The following is a 15764-nucleotide window of genomic DNA, read 5'->3' on the forward strand; positions in this document are numbered from 1 at the left end:
TTATTGGAGGTAAGTCATCTCAGATACATGGCATTTCTGCACGGTAGTATCCTGGGCTCAACCACCTTCAGCTGCTTCATTTAATGACCTTCCCTCCATCCATAAGCTCAGAATTGAGGATGTTTGCCAATGATTGCATGATGTTCAGTATATTAGCGACTCTTCAGACACAAGTAGTTGGTGTCCATATGCAAAGAGATCTGGACAATATCTAGGCTTGGGCTGACAAGTGGCATTCAACATGCATGCCACACAAACATCAAGCAATGGCCATCACCAGTAAGAGACAATCTGACCACCGCCCCTTGACGTTGAATGTTATTACCATCACTGAATCCCCCACGATCAACATGCTGGGAGTTATCATTGGTCAGCAGCTCACCTGGACTTATCACATAAATACAGTGGCTACAAGTACAGGTCAGAGGCTAGAAATACTGTAGTGAGCAACTCACCACCTGACTCGCAAAATCCTGTCCATCATCTACAAAGCATAAGTTAGGAGTGTGATGGAATGGACCCCACTTGCCTGGATGAGTGCAGCCCCAATGACACTGAAGAAACTTGATACCATTCACAACAAAGGAGCCAGTATGCGATGCAATGCAGATGTTCACCAAAGATCCTCAGACAGCATTTTCCAAACCCCACAACCACTTCCAGGACAAGGGCAGCACATACATGGGAACACGACCACCTTCAAATTTCCTTCTAAGCCACTCCCCCTCCTGACTTAGAAAAATTCACTGTTCCTTTGCTGTCACGAGGTCAACATAATGAAATTCCCTCTCTAATGGCATTGTGGGTGAACCCACAACAAGTGGACTGTAGTGGTTCAAAAAAGACACCTGGCTAGCACCATCTTAAGGCGAACTAGGGACAAGCAATAAATGCTGGCCCAGCCAGTGACACCCATATCTGCCACACTGAATTTTCTTTAAATCCCAACAGGCCTCTAGAATTGGATGGAGATGTAGGGATATTGAAGATCCAAGCTTAAGGTCTGGAAATTGGAAACTGTTGGATTAGCAGAGGAGTGACTGGCTAATGCAGAAATGAGAGAACGTAATCTGTTTAATGGGGCAGGAGTAGGCAGATATGCTAGATCTACCAGGGATATGTCCTGTTTGTGGACTTCGGGAAGGAGTTAGAGGGTTGGGAATCAAGAGGTTGGAAGCCATGGAGGGAAGACTTTTCCAGTGGAGGTGAGATCATTGACCGTTCAGGAAATAGCTGGTTGATTTTCAATCGTGGAGGGCATGGTCCAGAAAAAGGTGAGAATTGATGTCTCACTTCTGCTTGTTTAAAAGTCAGCTCCTCAGACAAAAATAGCAACACTGGTCAATAAGTTTGATTAATGTAGGGTTGAAATTTCAATGTACCATATTCAGAAGAGTAAAGATTGGCATGAGTGAAGGAAGCAGAAAAATTCAGATCTCACTGAGAACTGCCAATTTGACGATGAAAAGATTGAGCAGATAAGAGGCCAGAAGGTTGGTTGCTCCTGAAATGGAAATACTGGAGACGGATGAAAAAAAATTGTACAGAGGTGTACAAGATGGAAAAAGCTGAACTTCATGTTTAACTCCTCAATTCATTTGAGGTGTGGGCATAAGGGAATAAAACTGTCCAAGTCAACTGAACTAGAATGGGTATAGTCTGAGAACATCATAACTTCACAGTAGTAGGTGAGATGAGAAAACTGAGGTCAGAGGCAAGAGTTTTGGTCTCGTTTGGTTTTAAGCTGTCTCTAGTTGAGTATGAGATTGAGATTGGTTAAAAATCTCAACACCTGTGCTGGAATCTAGTACTTCGAAATAAACCTGTTGGATTATAACCTGGTGTTGTGATTTTTAACTTTGTCCACCCCAGTTTGACATCTGCACCTCCACATGAGATGTTATGTTATCGGTTATCTTTATTAAATCACTCACTAACTCTCTTTATTCATTAATACTGAGTTCCTGTTCATTCATTCATAATCCCTTTACTAACCAGTTATTTACGAAAACACAGTTTCATACATCCAACCAACCAAACGTTCTGGAGTATATTTTACTATTCACATTTAAAACCATCCTTTCTAATAAAAACAAACCTTTCAAACCCATTACTGCATTTTCCTATCTTAGCAGCCCTTGTTACAAGCAGTGTTTACCTCTGAATAAGTGTAGCATACAGATCAATATCATTCCCATCAAGTCTCCATGAAACATTGTAATATTAATCATCCCTTACTAACCATCTGGATCTGAATAGATTCCCCAAATAGTAAGCACCTGGTAAATATTTTTTAATTGGGTCAGTATCCCATTAAGAAACTAACTGACAAAACAGCGCTTCCATGAAACTGCATGAATGAATGAAACTCATTGTGGCAAATAATAAATAAATCTCTCAACCCAGCTGCAGTAATCACTTTAATGTTTTTTATGCTTATATTAAGTTGAGGTACAATTTCTAACTTAATTAGAGCATATAGGCCTAGTATTTTTAACTAATATTCACTAACTTAAAAGACAAAAGGATTAATGCCTCCTAATTTTGCAAGCAGATCGGACAGGCACTCTTAATCCCATCAGCAGTGGCAGCCAGTGTTTCGCACATGTTTTAACCATTTCCTGTCTCCCAGAACAGAAACTCTTCAAACCTTTGTGTGCTCTAGTTAAAACAATATAACATCATAGTAATGGAATTTTAATATATGTAAAAACTGTGTGTAAAGGGGCTCTTGTAAGACTTGTATTTTGGAATTCTATTGCCGCCTTTAAACTTGTATTGTGATTGCTAAATAAAAGAGGCTATTTTCACCATTCTGATTCCTCTCATTATTTGAACTTGATCCCACACTAGCTGTACATACTTTTCTAAGGCCATGATGCAGTCAAGCTTCATTATCTCTGATTATAGTTTGATTGAATGAATGTTTTGCACTGAAAACATTCAATTAGAGGTTACAATTAGTACTTGGATACAGGTTTCATGCAAATCCAATAACAGTAGAAATCAAACATTCTCCAAGAATAATGTAACTCATTTTAAAAATCACACAACATCAGGTTATAGTCCAACAAGTTTACTTGGAAGCACTGGCTTTCGGAGCACTGCTGTTTCATTAGGTGGGCAACCACCTGATTGAAGGAGCAGCACTTTTGCAAGCTAGTGCTTCTGAATAAACCTGTTGGACTATAACCTGGTGTTGTGATTTTTTTTAGAAACTTTTGTACACTCCAGTCCAACACCAGCATCTGCAAATCATAACTAATTTTAGTGACAAGGTCAATTGACAACGAAATTTGATGAAAATTGAAATGTTTTCACAGCTAAAAATTTTGTATTAGTCAGAAATTTCAGTTCGCAAGGAACATAGAACATGTACAAATTAAAGAAAATTTCTTAGATTTCCTACAGACTCTTCAGGCTGACGGCCTTTAAAGATGTCAGCATCTAATTCCAAGTTTGCCAGTATCTTAAAACTACAGCAGCATTTATGATAATTGCTGAAATTTTTACATTAGTGAGTCAGTTACTGGCATGTATGCAATGAAATCTTTCTGAACCGAGGTAGTGGACTCAAATTGAGGTGTTGCTTAGTTGAAGATAATGCAGTCAGCTCATGAAGGTCAGACTCTAACTGGCAGATAATTAAATGAATGATAATACAATAGCGAACAACCCAGATGGCCTCCTTCTTCAAAGACTGCAAATTCCCCCCCAGACGTGATCGATGATGCTCTCCACCGCATCTCCTCCACTTCCCAAACCTCTGCCCTTGAGCCCCACCTCTCCGATCGCCACCAGGACAGAACCCCACTGGTCCTCACCTACCACCCCACCAACCTCCATATACATCATATCATCCGTCATCATTTCCGCCATTTCCAAACAGACCCCACCACCAGGTATATATTTCCCTCCCCTCCTCTATCAGCATTCCAAAAAGACCACTCCCTCCGTGACTCCCTCGTCAGGTCCACACCCCCCACCAACCCAACCTCCACTCCCGGCACCTTCCCCTGCAACCGCAAAAAATGCAAAACTTGCACCCACACCTCCCCCACCTTACTTCCCTCCAAGTCCCCAAGGGATCCTTCCATATCCGCTACAACTTCACCTGCACCTCCACACACATCATTTACTGCATCCACTGCACCCGATGTGGCCGCCTCTATATTGGGGAGACAGGTCGCCTACTTGCGGAACGTTTCAGAGAACACCTCTGGGACACCCGGACCAACCACCCCGTGGCTCAACACTTCAACTTCCCCTCCCAGCCCACCAAGGTCATGCAGGTCCTTGGACTCCTCCATCGCCAGACCATAGCAACACGACGGCTGGAGGAAGAGCGCCTCATCTTCCACCTAGGAACCCTCCAACCCCAAGGGATGAACTCGGATTTCTCCAGTTTCCTCATTTCCCCTCCCCCCACCTTGTCTCAGTCCCAACCCTCGAACTCAGCACCACCTTCCTAACCTGCAATCTTCTTCCTGACCTCTCTGCCCCCCCACCCCCACTCCGGCCTATCACCCTCACCTTAACCTCCTTCCACCTGTCGCATTTCCAACGCTTCTCCCCAAGTCCCTCCTCCCTACCTTTTATCTGAGCATGCTTGGCACACTCTCCTCATTCCTGAAGAAGGGCTTATGCCTGAAACGTCGATTCTCCTGCTCCTTGGATGCTGCCTGACCAGCTGCGCTTTTCCAGCAACACATTTTTCAGCTCTGATCTCCAGCATCTGCAATCCTCACTTTCTCCTGGGGACTCAGTTGCAGGTGAAATCCTGCCAGTAGCTGAGCCAGTGCCTGGTTGGCAACAACGTAAGTTGGCCTTTCCTGGAAGAGGAAAGTGGACCTCATTGCACTTTCAGCTGGAAGGAGAGACCTCTCTATCTCAAACACATTCCACCCATACAATTTGAAGTGGAAGTGCTTAAATGACGGTTTCAGCAGCAGACTAACTGAGGTGATGAGAGCAGGATGCTAATCGCATGGAGATAGATGACATTCCTGATGCAGTTAGAGACAAAGTTCATGGCTGGGGTCAGTTTGCATTATTGGTGTTGATGAAACATTGTGGCTTTAAGTTGCCTACGATTAAACTTTCCAGCCAAGATAATCTTGGAGAAGTGTTGCAGTTGTCCAGAGACAATGGAGGAGTGGGAACATTAACTGTTAATGTATCTTGAATTAGGAGTGCGTTTATTGCTGGAATATACTATGCTGGATAAGAGCTTTACTTTTCAACCTAGTATTTGTCGAGTCATACAACACAGAAACAGATCCTTCAGTCCAACCCATCCACGTTGATGATTTTACCAAACTAAACTAAACTAGGCCTGCTTGGTCCATATCCCTCTAGATCTTTCCTATTCATGTACCTGTCCAAGTGTCTTTTTTAAATGTTGTAACTGTACCTGCATCTACCACTTCCTCTGGCAGTTGAGTTCACTTATGAACCATTCTCTTTGTGAAAAAGTTGCCCCTCTGGTCCCTTTTTCTATCCTTCTCCTCTCACCTTAAAAATATACTCCCTAGTTTTGAACTCCCCCACCCTACATAAAAGACCTATGGTATTCACCTTATCTATGCCCCTCATGATTTTACAAACCTGTACAAGGTCACACCTCCAGTTCCTACGCTGCAGTAAAAATGTCCTAGCCCAGCCAGCCTCTCTACCTAACTCAAACCTTTCGTTTCTGGCCACTATCATCATAAATCTTTTCTGAACCCTCTCCAATTGAATATTATCCTTCCTGTAGCAGGGTGACCAGAACTGTACACAAACCCCAGAAGTAGCCTCACCAACGTACTGTACAATCTCAACATGATGTCCCAACTCCTAATTTCAATGATGTCAACAATGAACACATGTGCTCAATGCCACCTTAACCACCCCCATCTATCTGTGACACAGCTTTCAAAGAACTATGTACTTGAACCCCGAGGTGTCTCTGTTTGACAACACCACAATTAACTGTTTAAGTCCTGCCCATGTTCACTTTACCAATCCGCAATACCTCCAATTTATCCAAATTAAACTCCATCTGCCAGTCCTCAGCCCATTGGATCAATTGCTGAAGATCCCTTTGTTTTCTTAGGTTACCTTCTTCACTGTCAACAACACTACCAGTATTGATGTCATCCACAAACTTAGTAACAATTCCTCCTAAATTCTGATCCAAATCATTTTATATAAATGGCAAACAGTGGACCCAGCACTTGATCCCTTTGGAATACAGCTGGTCACAGGCCTCTAATCTGAAAAATAACTGCCACCGCCCTTGTCTCCTACTGTCAAGCCAATTCTGCAACCAATTGACAAGGTCTCCCTGAATCCCATGTAATTTAACTTTCATAACAAGTCTACTGTGCAGAACCTTGTCAAAGGCTACTATTCTTCCCTCCTCAATCTTTTTTGTTTATGTTGTCAAAAGACTCAATCAAGTTTGTGAGATGTTTGTTTGCCAAAAACAATTATTCCATTTTTTTTTTGGCACCAATAGCCCTTACCTATTGAAAGATTACACTTTTTATACCCCCTTCCTTCCTTCCTTCCTTCCTTCCTTGCTACTGTTCTCCTCAAATAGTCTTCACAACAAAAGGCAAGGTGGTTGGGGTTTTGGGTGTGAGCTTTTCCAGGAGGTAGTAGAACTGTGATCTCTCCTCATAGTGGTGAATAAAATTTGAACTACCAACTAGTAATTTAAAGGCAGATAAATCTGCCTTTGAGGGTTGAATCATTTAATGCTGTTCTCCGATGTTGCCACTGTTCCTAACTACTTGCCTTTTCTTAACCAGTGAGACGTTGTGTTGGAGTGCTGTTTCTTTTGAATACTACATGAAAAGAGTTAGAGCAGGAAGAAGTAATTTGGCCCCTGGAGCCATTTCCTCCATGATTTGAGCAAAGTTTACAGGGTTTATAGTAAAGAGGTCTGATTGGAAGATTCTACATAATTGATAAATATATGAAATATGTTGTCTAATTTGAGTATTTATTAGAATAAATAATCAGAGATAAAATAAGTACTAAAATAAGTACTGCTTTTTCAAGTAAGATGGATTGAGTAATCACTACTTGCATGCCCCTTCAGTAGTGAACAATTGTTCAATCTAGTAGATGGCATGGCATTTGCTTTTCAGACGGAGTGCATGTTCATGGATGAAATAGCACACTATTGTGTCTGAAATGCAAAACAAAATCAAACAGAAAATTTCACAACATTGAAAGCATTGATGTTGAATGCCCCATTATCAATATCCTAGGAGTTTTCATTGACCAGCAACTCAGTTGGACACACCATATAAATATGAGATAAGGTCAGAAGCAAGAAACACACCTTGTGACTCCCCAAAACCCATTCACTGTCTACAAAGCACAAATCAGTAGTGTGATGGAATACTCTTCATTTGCCTCGATGCGTGCAACTTGACATCATCCAGGACAAAGCAGCCCACTTGATTGCCACTATCACTGACAATCAGCATTAGGAATGTATACAATTGACAAGATGCACTGCAGAAATTCAGCAAAGATCCTTGGATTGTATCTTTCAAACCCACAAGCACTTCCACTTTGAAGGACAAAGGCTACAGATACATGTCAGCTCCATCACCTGCAAGTTCCCCTCCAAGCCACCCACCATCCTGACTTGGAAATATATCAATGTTCCCTCACAATTGCTGGATAAAAAATTCTGGAATTTTCTCCCTAATAACATTGTGAGTCTAGCTACATCAAATGAAATGCAGTGGTTCAGGAAGGCAGCTCACCATCACCGTCTCGTGCTCAACTAGGGACTGGCAATTAAAGCTAGCCAGTTGGCAATACCTATATCCCGTGACTGATTTTTTTTTAAAGCCTCACTTCTCTCCAGATCTGATGTATCCTTAATTCCACTTTTGTGCCTGTGTCCTATCATTCACTCCATTGTTAATCAAAAATCTTAGTAACTTTGCCTTGAATATATTCAACAACCTCGTCTCCAATAAGCACTTGGTGGGGGGAGGGGAGAATTCCAGTGACAGAAAACCTTCATAGAGAAGAATAGAAATTTCTTCTGTCATAAATGCAAAATTCCTTAATTTGAAACTGCACCCTGTAATTCTGGATCCCTCAGTAAGAGGAAGCATAATGTCAAAACCCACCTTGTGAAGTTTCTTAAGAATCTTCTGTTTCAATCTGATCATGTTTGATTCCTTTAAATTGCATTGATTTTAGGTCTAATTAGCTCAGGTCTAATTTTCTCAAAGGAGCTGTTTCACCCCAAGAAACAGCCAAGTGAACTTTGTCTCTCTGAACTGCATCTAGTACAAACATGTCCTTAATTAAGAGTGATCAAAACTACGTATAGCACTCTAGGTGTGTTTGCCACAGTGCCTATATATTGTTGGCTGGACCTCCCTACTTAGGTGCTCCATCTATCTTGCAATAAGGGCCAATATTCTATTTGCCTTAATTATTTGCTGATTTTTTTTTTCACGTGACTCACTTGCAAGACCACTTAAAGAGCTTCTGTGTTATAACATACTGCAATTTTTTGTCACTTAAATAATATTAAACAATTTAACAAGAAGGCAACCTCATTTTCTCTCAACATATTCCTGTCTGCTATTTTGCAACTTAATTAACATATCTAAAGTCTTTTGCAGACCACTCTTCCCAAACTTTTCTACCTATCTTCATATTGTCAGAAAATCTAACTGCAATTGTCAATCTCTCCATCCAAGTCATCAGTGAAGAGTTTATTACCCCAGTTCTGATCCCAGTGCCACTCTGTGACTTAGAGGTCACCAACCGGAACACGACCCATTTACCCAGATTCTTTGTTCCCTATTTGCCAAATATAACACACATATCACTTCCAGTGCTATAAGTCCTTATTCCATGCAGTAACCATTTATGTAGCACCTTTTGAATGCCCATTAAAAATCAAATACACAACATCTTACTTTTATGCCCTCAAAGGGCTTTAGTACATTGGTATATACATTCTCTATTGCAAAACCACTCTGCCTTGTATTTATAGTAGTATTGTTGTGTATGGCTAGAGGAAGCTCTCCGAGCTTATCCGTATGACAATTTTTGGCATTAGAGTTAGTGTAATGATAAATGTGAAGTTATCTGATTTGGGTGAGAAAAGCCATAACCATATCTCATTCAATGGTTAGTGCACGTGTTCTCTCAGTTAACGTCATTGGCCAGAAATGAGAAACCGTACCATGTCGCCATTTTCTGTATCTCCCAAGGACATTGTAGCAAGTGATAACCTCCTTGTGGCTGCTACAAAATAATCAGCTAACTGAAAACAGAATGAACATGGACTCTGTAAGGCTGTTTTCACACTGACCTGTTTTTACTCATTTGCCAGTTTTTAAACAAAATCCTTATCTGAGTCAAAGCTTGAAGGCTTTTCACACTTAAGCCACCGTATAAAAGATTTTAAGCTGGCACAACATTGAGGGCCAAAGAACCTGTATTGTGCTACATTGTCCATGTTCTGTTTCCTCCATAAATAGTACACAGAATTCTAGTGCATGGATAAAGCAAAAGATGTAATTGGAGTGTTTACTCACTATAATTCTTATTTCATGGCCCTTCGTAAAAGCCACACAATGTTGTTTCAAACATACATTCTGGCACTTTAATATGAATAAAGCAAAATGTTTATTTCATTTCATGTGATTCTGTGGTTCATTCTACTGAGAATGATTTTTGACAGGTTTATGAATAAGCTAAATAAATTAATTATTTAGCTTGTGTTTCATACAATGTTCATGTTTGTTTTAAAATGCCAAAATATGGAGGTTTCCATTAGGCAAATGAATATCTGTATTTAAGGAATGGTGGAAAAAACTTTGCTAAATTGCTGTACTTTTGCTGTCAACAGAGACATACTTATTACTGATTTTGATCCTACGATCACTTATGATGGAATGTGCTCTGAAGTGAGGGATATGTGCAGTTTACAGCAGGATCAACCTATTACTCTGAAATGGATTGATAATGAAGGTAAGAAAACTTATTGTTTATAAACAATTTTAATTGTGCTTTGTACAGTGTAAACAAATACAAAGTTGTAGACTGAACAAATGAGAGATGTTGGTAAAGTGCAGACCAGGAAAAAATGTGATTGGGGAGAATTGCAAAATCTTGTAAGTCATAAAGGCCTTGGAATAAGTGATGTGTTTTACTTCCATGGCTTCACATATTGTTTTCTCGATTATTTTCCAATCAGCCTGTTCAGAGATGTCATTACTTGCCTCTGGATTAGGTAGATCTTGAACCAGGACCTTCTGACTCAGTAGGGACACTACCACAGCCCCACAGAGACACCATTAAACTCCAATTTTGCCCTTGGACATTGGGGTTCAAACACGTGCTATGTATGTGGCAACCATTTCAATGGTGGGTTGATGAAATTTTCCTTATGGTTGTTTAAGTTTGCCTGGTTCTATGAAAGCTTAAAGGAAGGCAAGGCAATATTTCTCAAAAAAATGTCCTTTTACTTGAAATTTCAACTAAATTCAGCATTTGATATGGTATCCAGGCGAGCTGCTATATCCAACAACAAATTAATTTCAGGCAGCTTCACTTGCTGGTTTATGCTTTTGAAATGTGCCTTGAAATTAATAAGCAAATTTCAATCTTTTGAAGTCCTTGAAAACTGAAATTAAGATTCTGTCCTGTGCCTGCTTATATGTTACAATAAGACTTTATAATCTCAGTCATCAGAAATCTTCTAAGCAGACAAAGAGCAAGTTTTTGTTTAGTATTGCTATGTTTATTCACTTTGTAGTATAGAACATTTAAGTATCGCTAGAAAAACAGACAAGCTGTTGAAGATTTTCAGTATAACCCATCAGGACTGAATTGGACGTGTACCAAGTTTTTAAGGGGAGCAACAACCATATGAAGAAGATAATCAATACAGTAAAATTATAATTAGGCAAACACAGGATGCCCAGCCACAAATGTATTAAGTGGAGCTTCAAGATAGTTGAGGAAAGCCTTATGTAACTCGATTTTTGTTCTTTATACATGGAATTCATTTGAAGGCAAATAAAGACCGTGAACGAGTAAATATAACAAAAACACTTATTTTGTTTGTTTCAATTTGTTCATGTTACAGTCGTGTTTATACCAGACCAGACCCTCTCCAAATATTTAAGAAATTAGTTGAAACCCTACCTTTTATATTTGCCTTTAAAGTAAGATGAAGTGCTGTGTTCCAGAAGCATTTTGACTGGTCAAACTACTCTGTTAAGCAAAACAATTTATTCACACATTATAGTTAAAATACAGCAGGAGAAAGAAGCGTTTAGAATAACCTAACTCGATTGGAAAACTTAACAGATTAACAGATAGAGTAACTGTTACTCATTAGCTGTTACAATATAGTAACATCCCATAAACACACCCCTTCGCAAAAAGGCAAAGTCAGAAGTCCTGTGTAACCCTGTGGTAGAGAGACAGAAAAAAAAATCAAAGGAAAACTCAGAGTAGCAGCAAAGGGACATTTACTGCAGCTGCCAACCCTGCCCAGACTCCAACAGCAACTGCTTTAAGCTAAAAAAAAAACTTGAAATCCTGGTCTGGGAGAGCTGGCCACACCCATCCGATCTGCCTCTTCCAACTTTAAAAAAGGCTTCAAGGTCCCACAAGTTGTTTACTTTACCATAGACTACTCAATACTTAATACTTAATTCAATCTCTCTTAAAAGAAACCATAATGAAAAGCCCATTTTATAGCGACAGTGTTGTCACAATAGCCTGACCTTGTTCACTGAAAGGCACTGAAAAATATTGAGAGTTAACTCTGTAAAAACTGAAGTCCTATTTTTCTGCTTGAAGTTCTGTCTTCAGATGAGTGCAAAATTGTCCACCATGTCACTAATACAGTCAAAAATATTTTCCACATGTTTGTTGTTATGGACCAGGTCAGACCCCTTCAGAATATTCTAAGAAGGTAGCCTAGACTCTAATCTTTCCTTAATTTAAAGGCAGATGTGAAGTGGGTGTTCCAGGTGTGATATAACTGGTCAAACCACTCAGTCTTAAGCAAAACAGAATTTACTTAAACACTACAGTCGGAGCATGTGCAAAAGAAAGTGGAATTTAGAATAAGTTAACTAATGGAAAACTTAATAGACCTGATAACTATTGCTAATTAACTGTTCCAATACAGTAACATCCCATAAACGCACCCCTTGGCAAAAGGTTAAATTCAAACACAAACTCTCTCAGACAGGAGGGAACAACATCTAGAGAGAGATTTCAGAGAAAGATACAGGAATTCTTCACTGAAGCTTGCGTCGCTTCTGGACTCTGACGTGTGTGACTGCTCCAGCTAAAACAAAATATAAAAAACCTGATCTTGGAAAACTGGCCACTCCCCTTCCATTGTTAAAGTAGACTCTTTGGCACCTGTGCTTTTACGATCTCTCTTCAAAAAAGGGACAAAATAACTTTTTTTAAAGTGATAGCATCATCACCTTTTAGACTATGAAATCCCAGTTTATCTTTACAGCTTTTGCGGTTTCAGCTTGGGAAATGCAAGGGTGAATGGGTAAACGTTAGCGAGTTTTGAGAAGGTTTGTAGCTCAGGTTGAGCTACATCCAGATTTGCTCGCTGAGCTGGAAGGTTCATTTCCAGACGTTTTGTCACCCGACAGGGAATATCTTCAGTGGGCCTTTGGGCGAAACACTGCTGATGGTTTCTGCTATTTATATGTTTGGGTTTCTTTTGGGTTGGTGATGTCATTTCCTGTTCTTATCCTCGGGGTGGTAGATGGGGTCTAAATATAGAGTTCGACCCCATCTACTATCCCCTCTGAGAAAACAAACAGGTAATGACATCACCACAGGAAATGGCATCACCAATTCAAAGAAACCCAAATATATATAGAAAGCAGAAAGCCCATTGAAGATGTTACCTAGTAGGGTGACGAAACGTCTGAAAATGAACCTTCCAGTTCAGCGAGTAAACCTTGATTGAAATCTTGTCCATTTTCCTGATCTATATCTCAAAAATGCTGGAGGTCATAGAGATGATCTTTCTTAACCTATTTGTGAAGCACTATGGAATCTTGGGCTTCACTAAGACAAGCAGCAGGTTTATCTGTGCCATCCATGTTTGTGAAGATCATGGTGGTGACATGGCAGATGAGCCCCAGCTGGATAGAGGAAATGCTTCAGTGATATCCTCAAGGTCTCACTGGTGAAGTTCAGCATTCCCACAGACACCTGGGAATCACTGGCCCAAAGCCCTTCCAAATGAAAGAGGAGCACCTGGGAAGGCATCAAGCACCTGGTGACTTGTCACTGAGAAAAAGCGGAAACCAGCAAAATTCGCGCTGCCTCACCAACACACCATTCATCTTTTCCTGTGACCACCTTCAGCCCCAAATGTAAAAGTAATTGCAGTTGCCAGTGAATGAATGAATGAGTGATGTGTTCCTTGCTTCTCTTAGCACCGATGCATAGTTCAGCTTAGAACATTGCAGTGTGATCTGGTAAAAGCCAGTAAAATGGTCTGGTCTAATCCATATTAAAATTGTCTCTCGATGCATCTTTTTGTAGGACCTAGGCATGACTACTTCACAGCTAATTATGTTATTGCTGCCATAACTGCTGGTTATTCACTGTGCAGAAAATGATAAGTTGTTTTTATTCAGTTGAGCCATCCTTTGCTGCAGGTCTATCTGTGATTTTGTGCTCTAGCAAATCTGGCGTTGCCAATCTGCAACTTTGGTTCATCACGGGTATTCTTTATTTGAACTCCTGATAATGGAAATGGCTTGTAGGTTTGGATTATCTGGATTTGACTCATTGTAATTTCACTGTAGTTGGTAAGTCATCTCAGGCTGATCACGGCATTGCCATGAAGAATGCACCAAGGCAAACTTAATGGCTAAGGTTTTGTTTGCATTTGAATCTGGAAAGTCAGCTCAGTGGTCATGGCATTGCCAAGGGGAATGCAGTGGAATGACTGTTCCCTCAGTTTTTGTTTGCTTAATAAAAGCACAATGCATGAACATGCTCTCTGTGAGCAAAGGATATAGCCTGCATGTAAGTTTCTGTTATTTGTGTCACTTGTAAGTGAGCTACACTTGTAAGTGAGCTACACTATGAGCGTGACTGATCTTCAATTATGAGGAAGTGAGGACTGCAGATGCTAGCGATCAGAGTCGAAAGTGTGGTGCTGAAAATGCACAACAGGTCAGACAGCGTCCGAGGAGCAGGAGAGTCGGTGTTTCGGGCGTAAGTCCTGATGAAGGGCTTATGCCCTCCATATTGAACCTCCTGCTCCTCGGATGCTGCCTGACCTGCTGTACTGATCATAAATTATGATGTGGAGGTGCTGGTGTTGGACTGGACTGGGCTGGACAAAGTTAACCTGGTGTTGTGTGATTTTGATCTTAAATTTAGATGTTAGTGCAATTCTTACTACGTTTGGGATTGATTAGCAGTCAGGTGAGGGGCCAACCAATGAACGCCCTCTTTTTCATGCTGCACAATCTGTTGTTTTCTTTGTGTTTTGGCATTCCTGTGGTTCTGTTCTGATGAGTAGAAGCAGAAAATCTTCAACAGCATGTCTCTTTTCAGTGATATTTAAATATGTTCAAGCATTACCTAAGTTTGATGAGTATGTAGAAACTTTTTTCATTTGAGCAAGTGGCTAAACAAATGAAACAGCCGGTGACCATATGGATGTTGTTGATCTAAACTAAGTTGGTAAGTAATGTTAGTGAGGTATATGGCTCCCTGTCGGAGGAGGTATCTGGGGAATGTGAGGAGGTGAAAATTGCCATCTTGTCATGCAAATCATATAATGTGGAAGCAGGTCATTCAGACCATCAAGTTCATGCCGATCTTGAGAGGAACATCCCACTCACATCCCTGTAACCCTGCATTTCCCATGGCTAATCCACCTAGCCTGCATATCACTGGGCAATTTAACATGGCCAATCTATCTAACCTGCATATCCTTGGACTGCAGGAAGAAACCAAAACTCTTGGAGGAAACTCAAGCAGACGCTGGGAGAATGCGTAAACTCCACGCAGTCATCTGAAGGTGAAATTGAACCTGGGACCCTGACACTGCTGAGCCATCATGCTGCCCCTGAGTGCATGTAAGCTAGTACCAGAAGCCTAGGAGACAACGTTTAGGATTCTCAGGAGGGAATCTGGTCAAATGTACGTAGAGTGTGAAAGGATCAAACAACGTAGTTTTGGTAGGTGGATAAGGGCATTGAAAGTAGATCAATCGTATAATGCTCTTAAAGAAAGGATTATTTTGGAGGTTTCTATCCTCTGCCTCAAGTTCATGCTTCAATCAAGCTACCCCTTAAATGTTGTCAATGTGTCTGATTCCACCATCTCCACTGCATTCCAGGCACCCATCACGCTCTGTGTGAAATATTTTCCCCACATTTCTTCCCTAAACATTCCCCCTGTCATCTTGAATCTGTGTCCTCTTGCAATTAACTTTTCCCCCCATCTATGTCCCTTATAATTTTGGAGGCCTCTACCAGGTCACCCCTCAGCTTCATCTTTCCAGTGAAAACGGTTCAAATTTATCCAACCTCTCCATCTTTACACCTCCTTCAAAGCATCCGCATTCTTCTGGAAGTGTGGCGACCTGAACTACATGCAATATTGACAATGTGGCTGAGTTAAAGTTTTTTTGTACTGTTGTAACATGGCTTGCCAACTTTTATATTCAAGGCTCTAGCCAGTGAAGGCAAGGGTGGCGTATGCCTCCT

General features: G+C 40.7%; 1 protein-coding gene across 3 annotated transcripts in view; it reads left to right on the forward strand.

The window, feature by feature from the left end:
- The window catches only part of prkcz (protein kinase C, zeta), a 428930-nt gene that overhangs the window by 35757 nt on the left and 377409 nt on the right, over positions 1 to 15764 (forward strand). For all 3 annotated transcript variants that reach the window (XM_072586280.1, XM_072586279.1, XM_072586278.1), the window contains exon 2: positions 9887 to 10008. In XM_072586280.1, coding sequence (XP_072442381.1) covers positions 9887 to 10008 — 122 coding nt within the window. The remainder of the gene's footprint in view (positions 1 to 9886; positions 10009 to 15764) is intronic.

The sequence above is a fragment of the Chiloscyllium punctatum genome, chromosome 16 (genome assembly GCF_047496795.1).
Source record: "Chiloscyllium punctatum isolate Juve2018m chromosome 16, sChiPun1.3, whole genome shotgun sequence".
Lineage (NCBI taxonomy): Eukaryota > Metazoa > Chordata > Chondrichthyes > Orectolobiformes > Hemiscylliidae > Chiloscyllium > Chiloscyllium punctatum.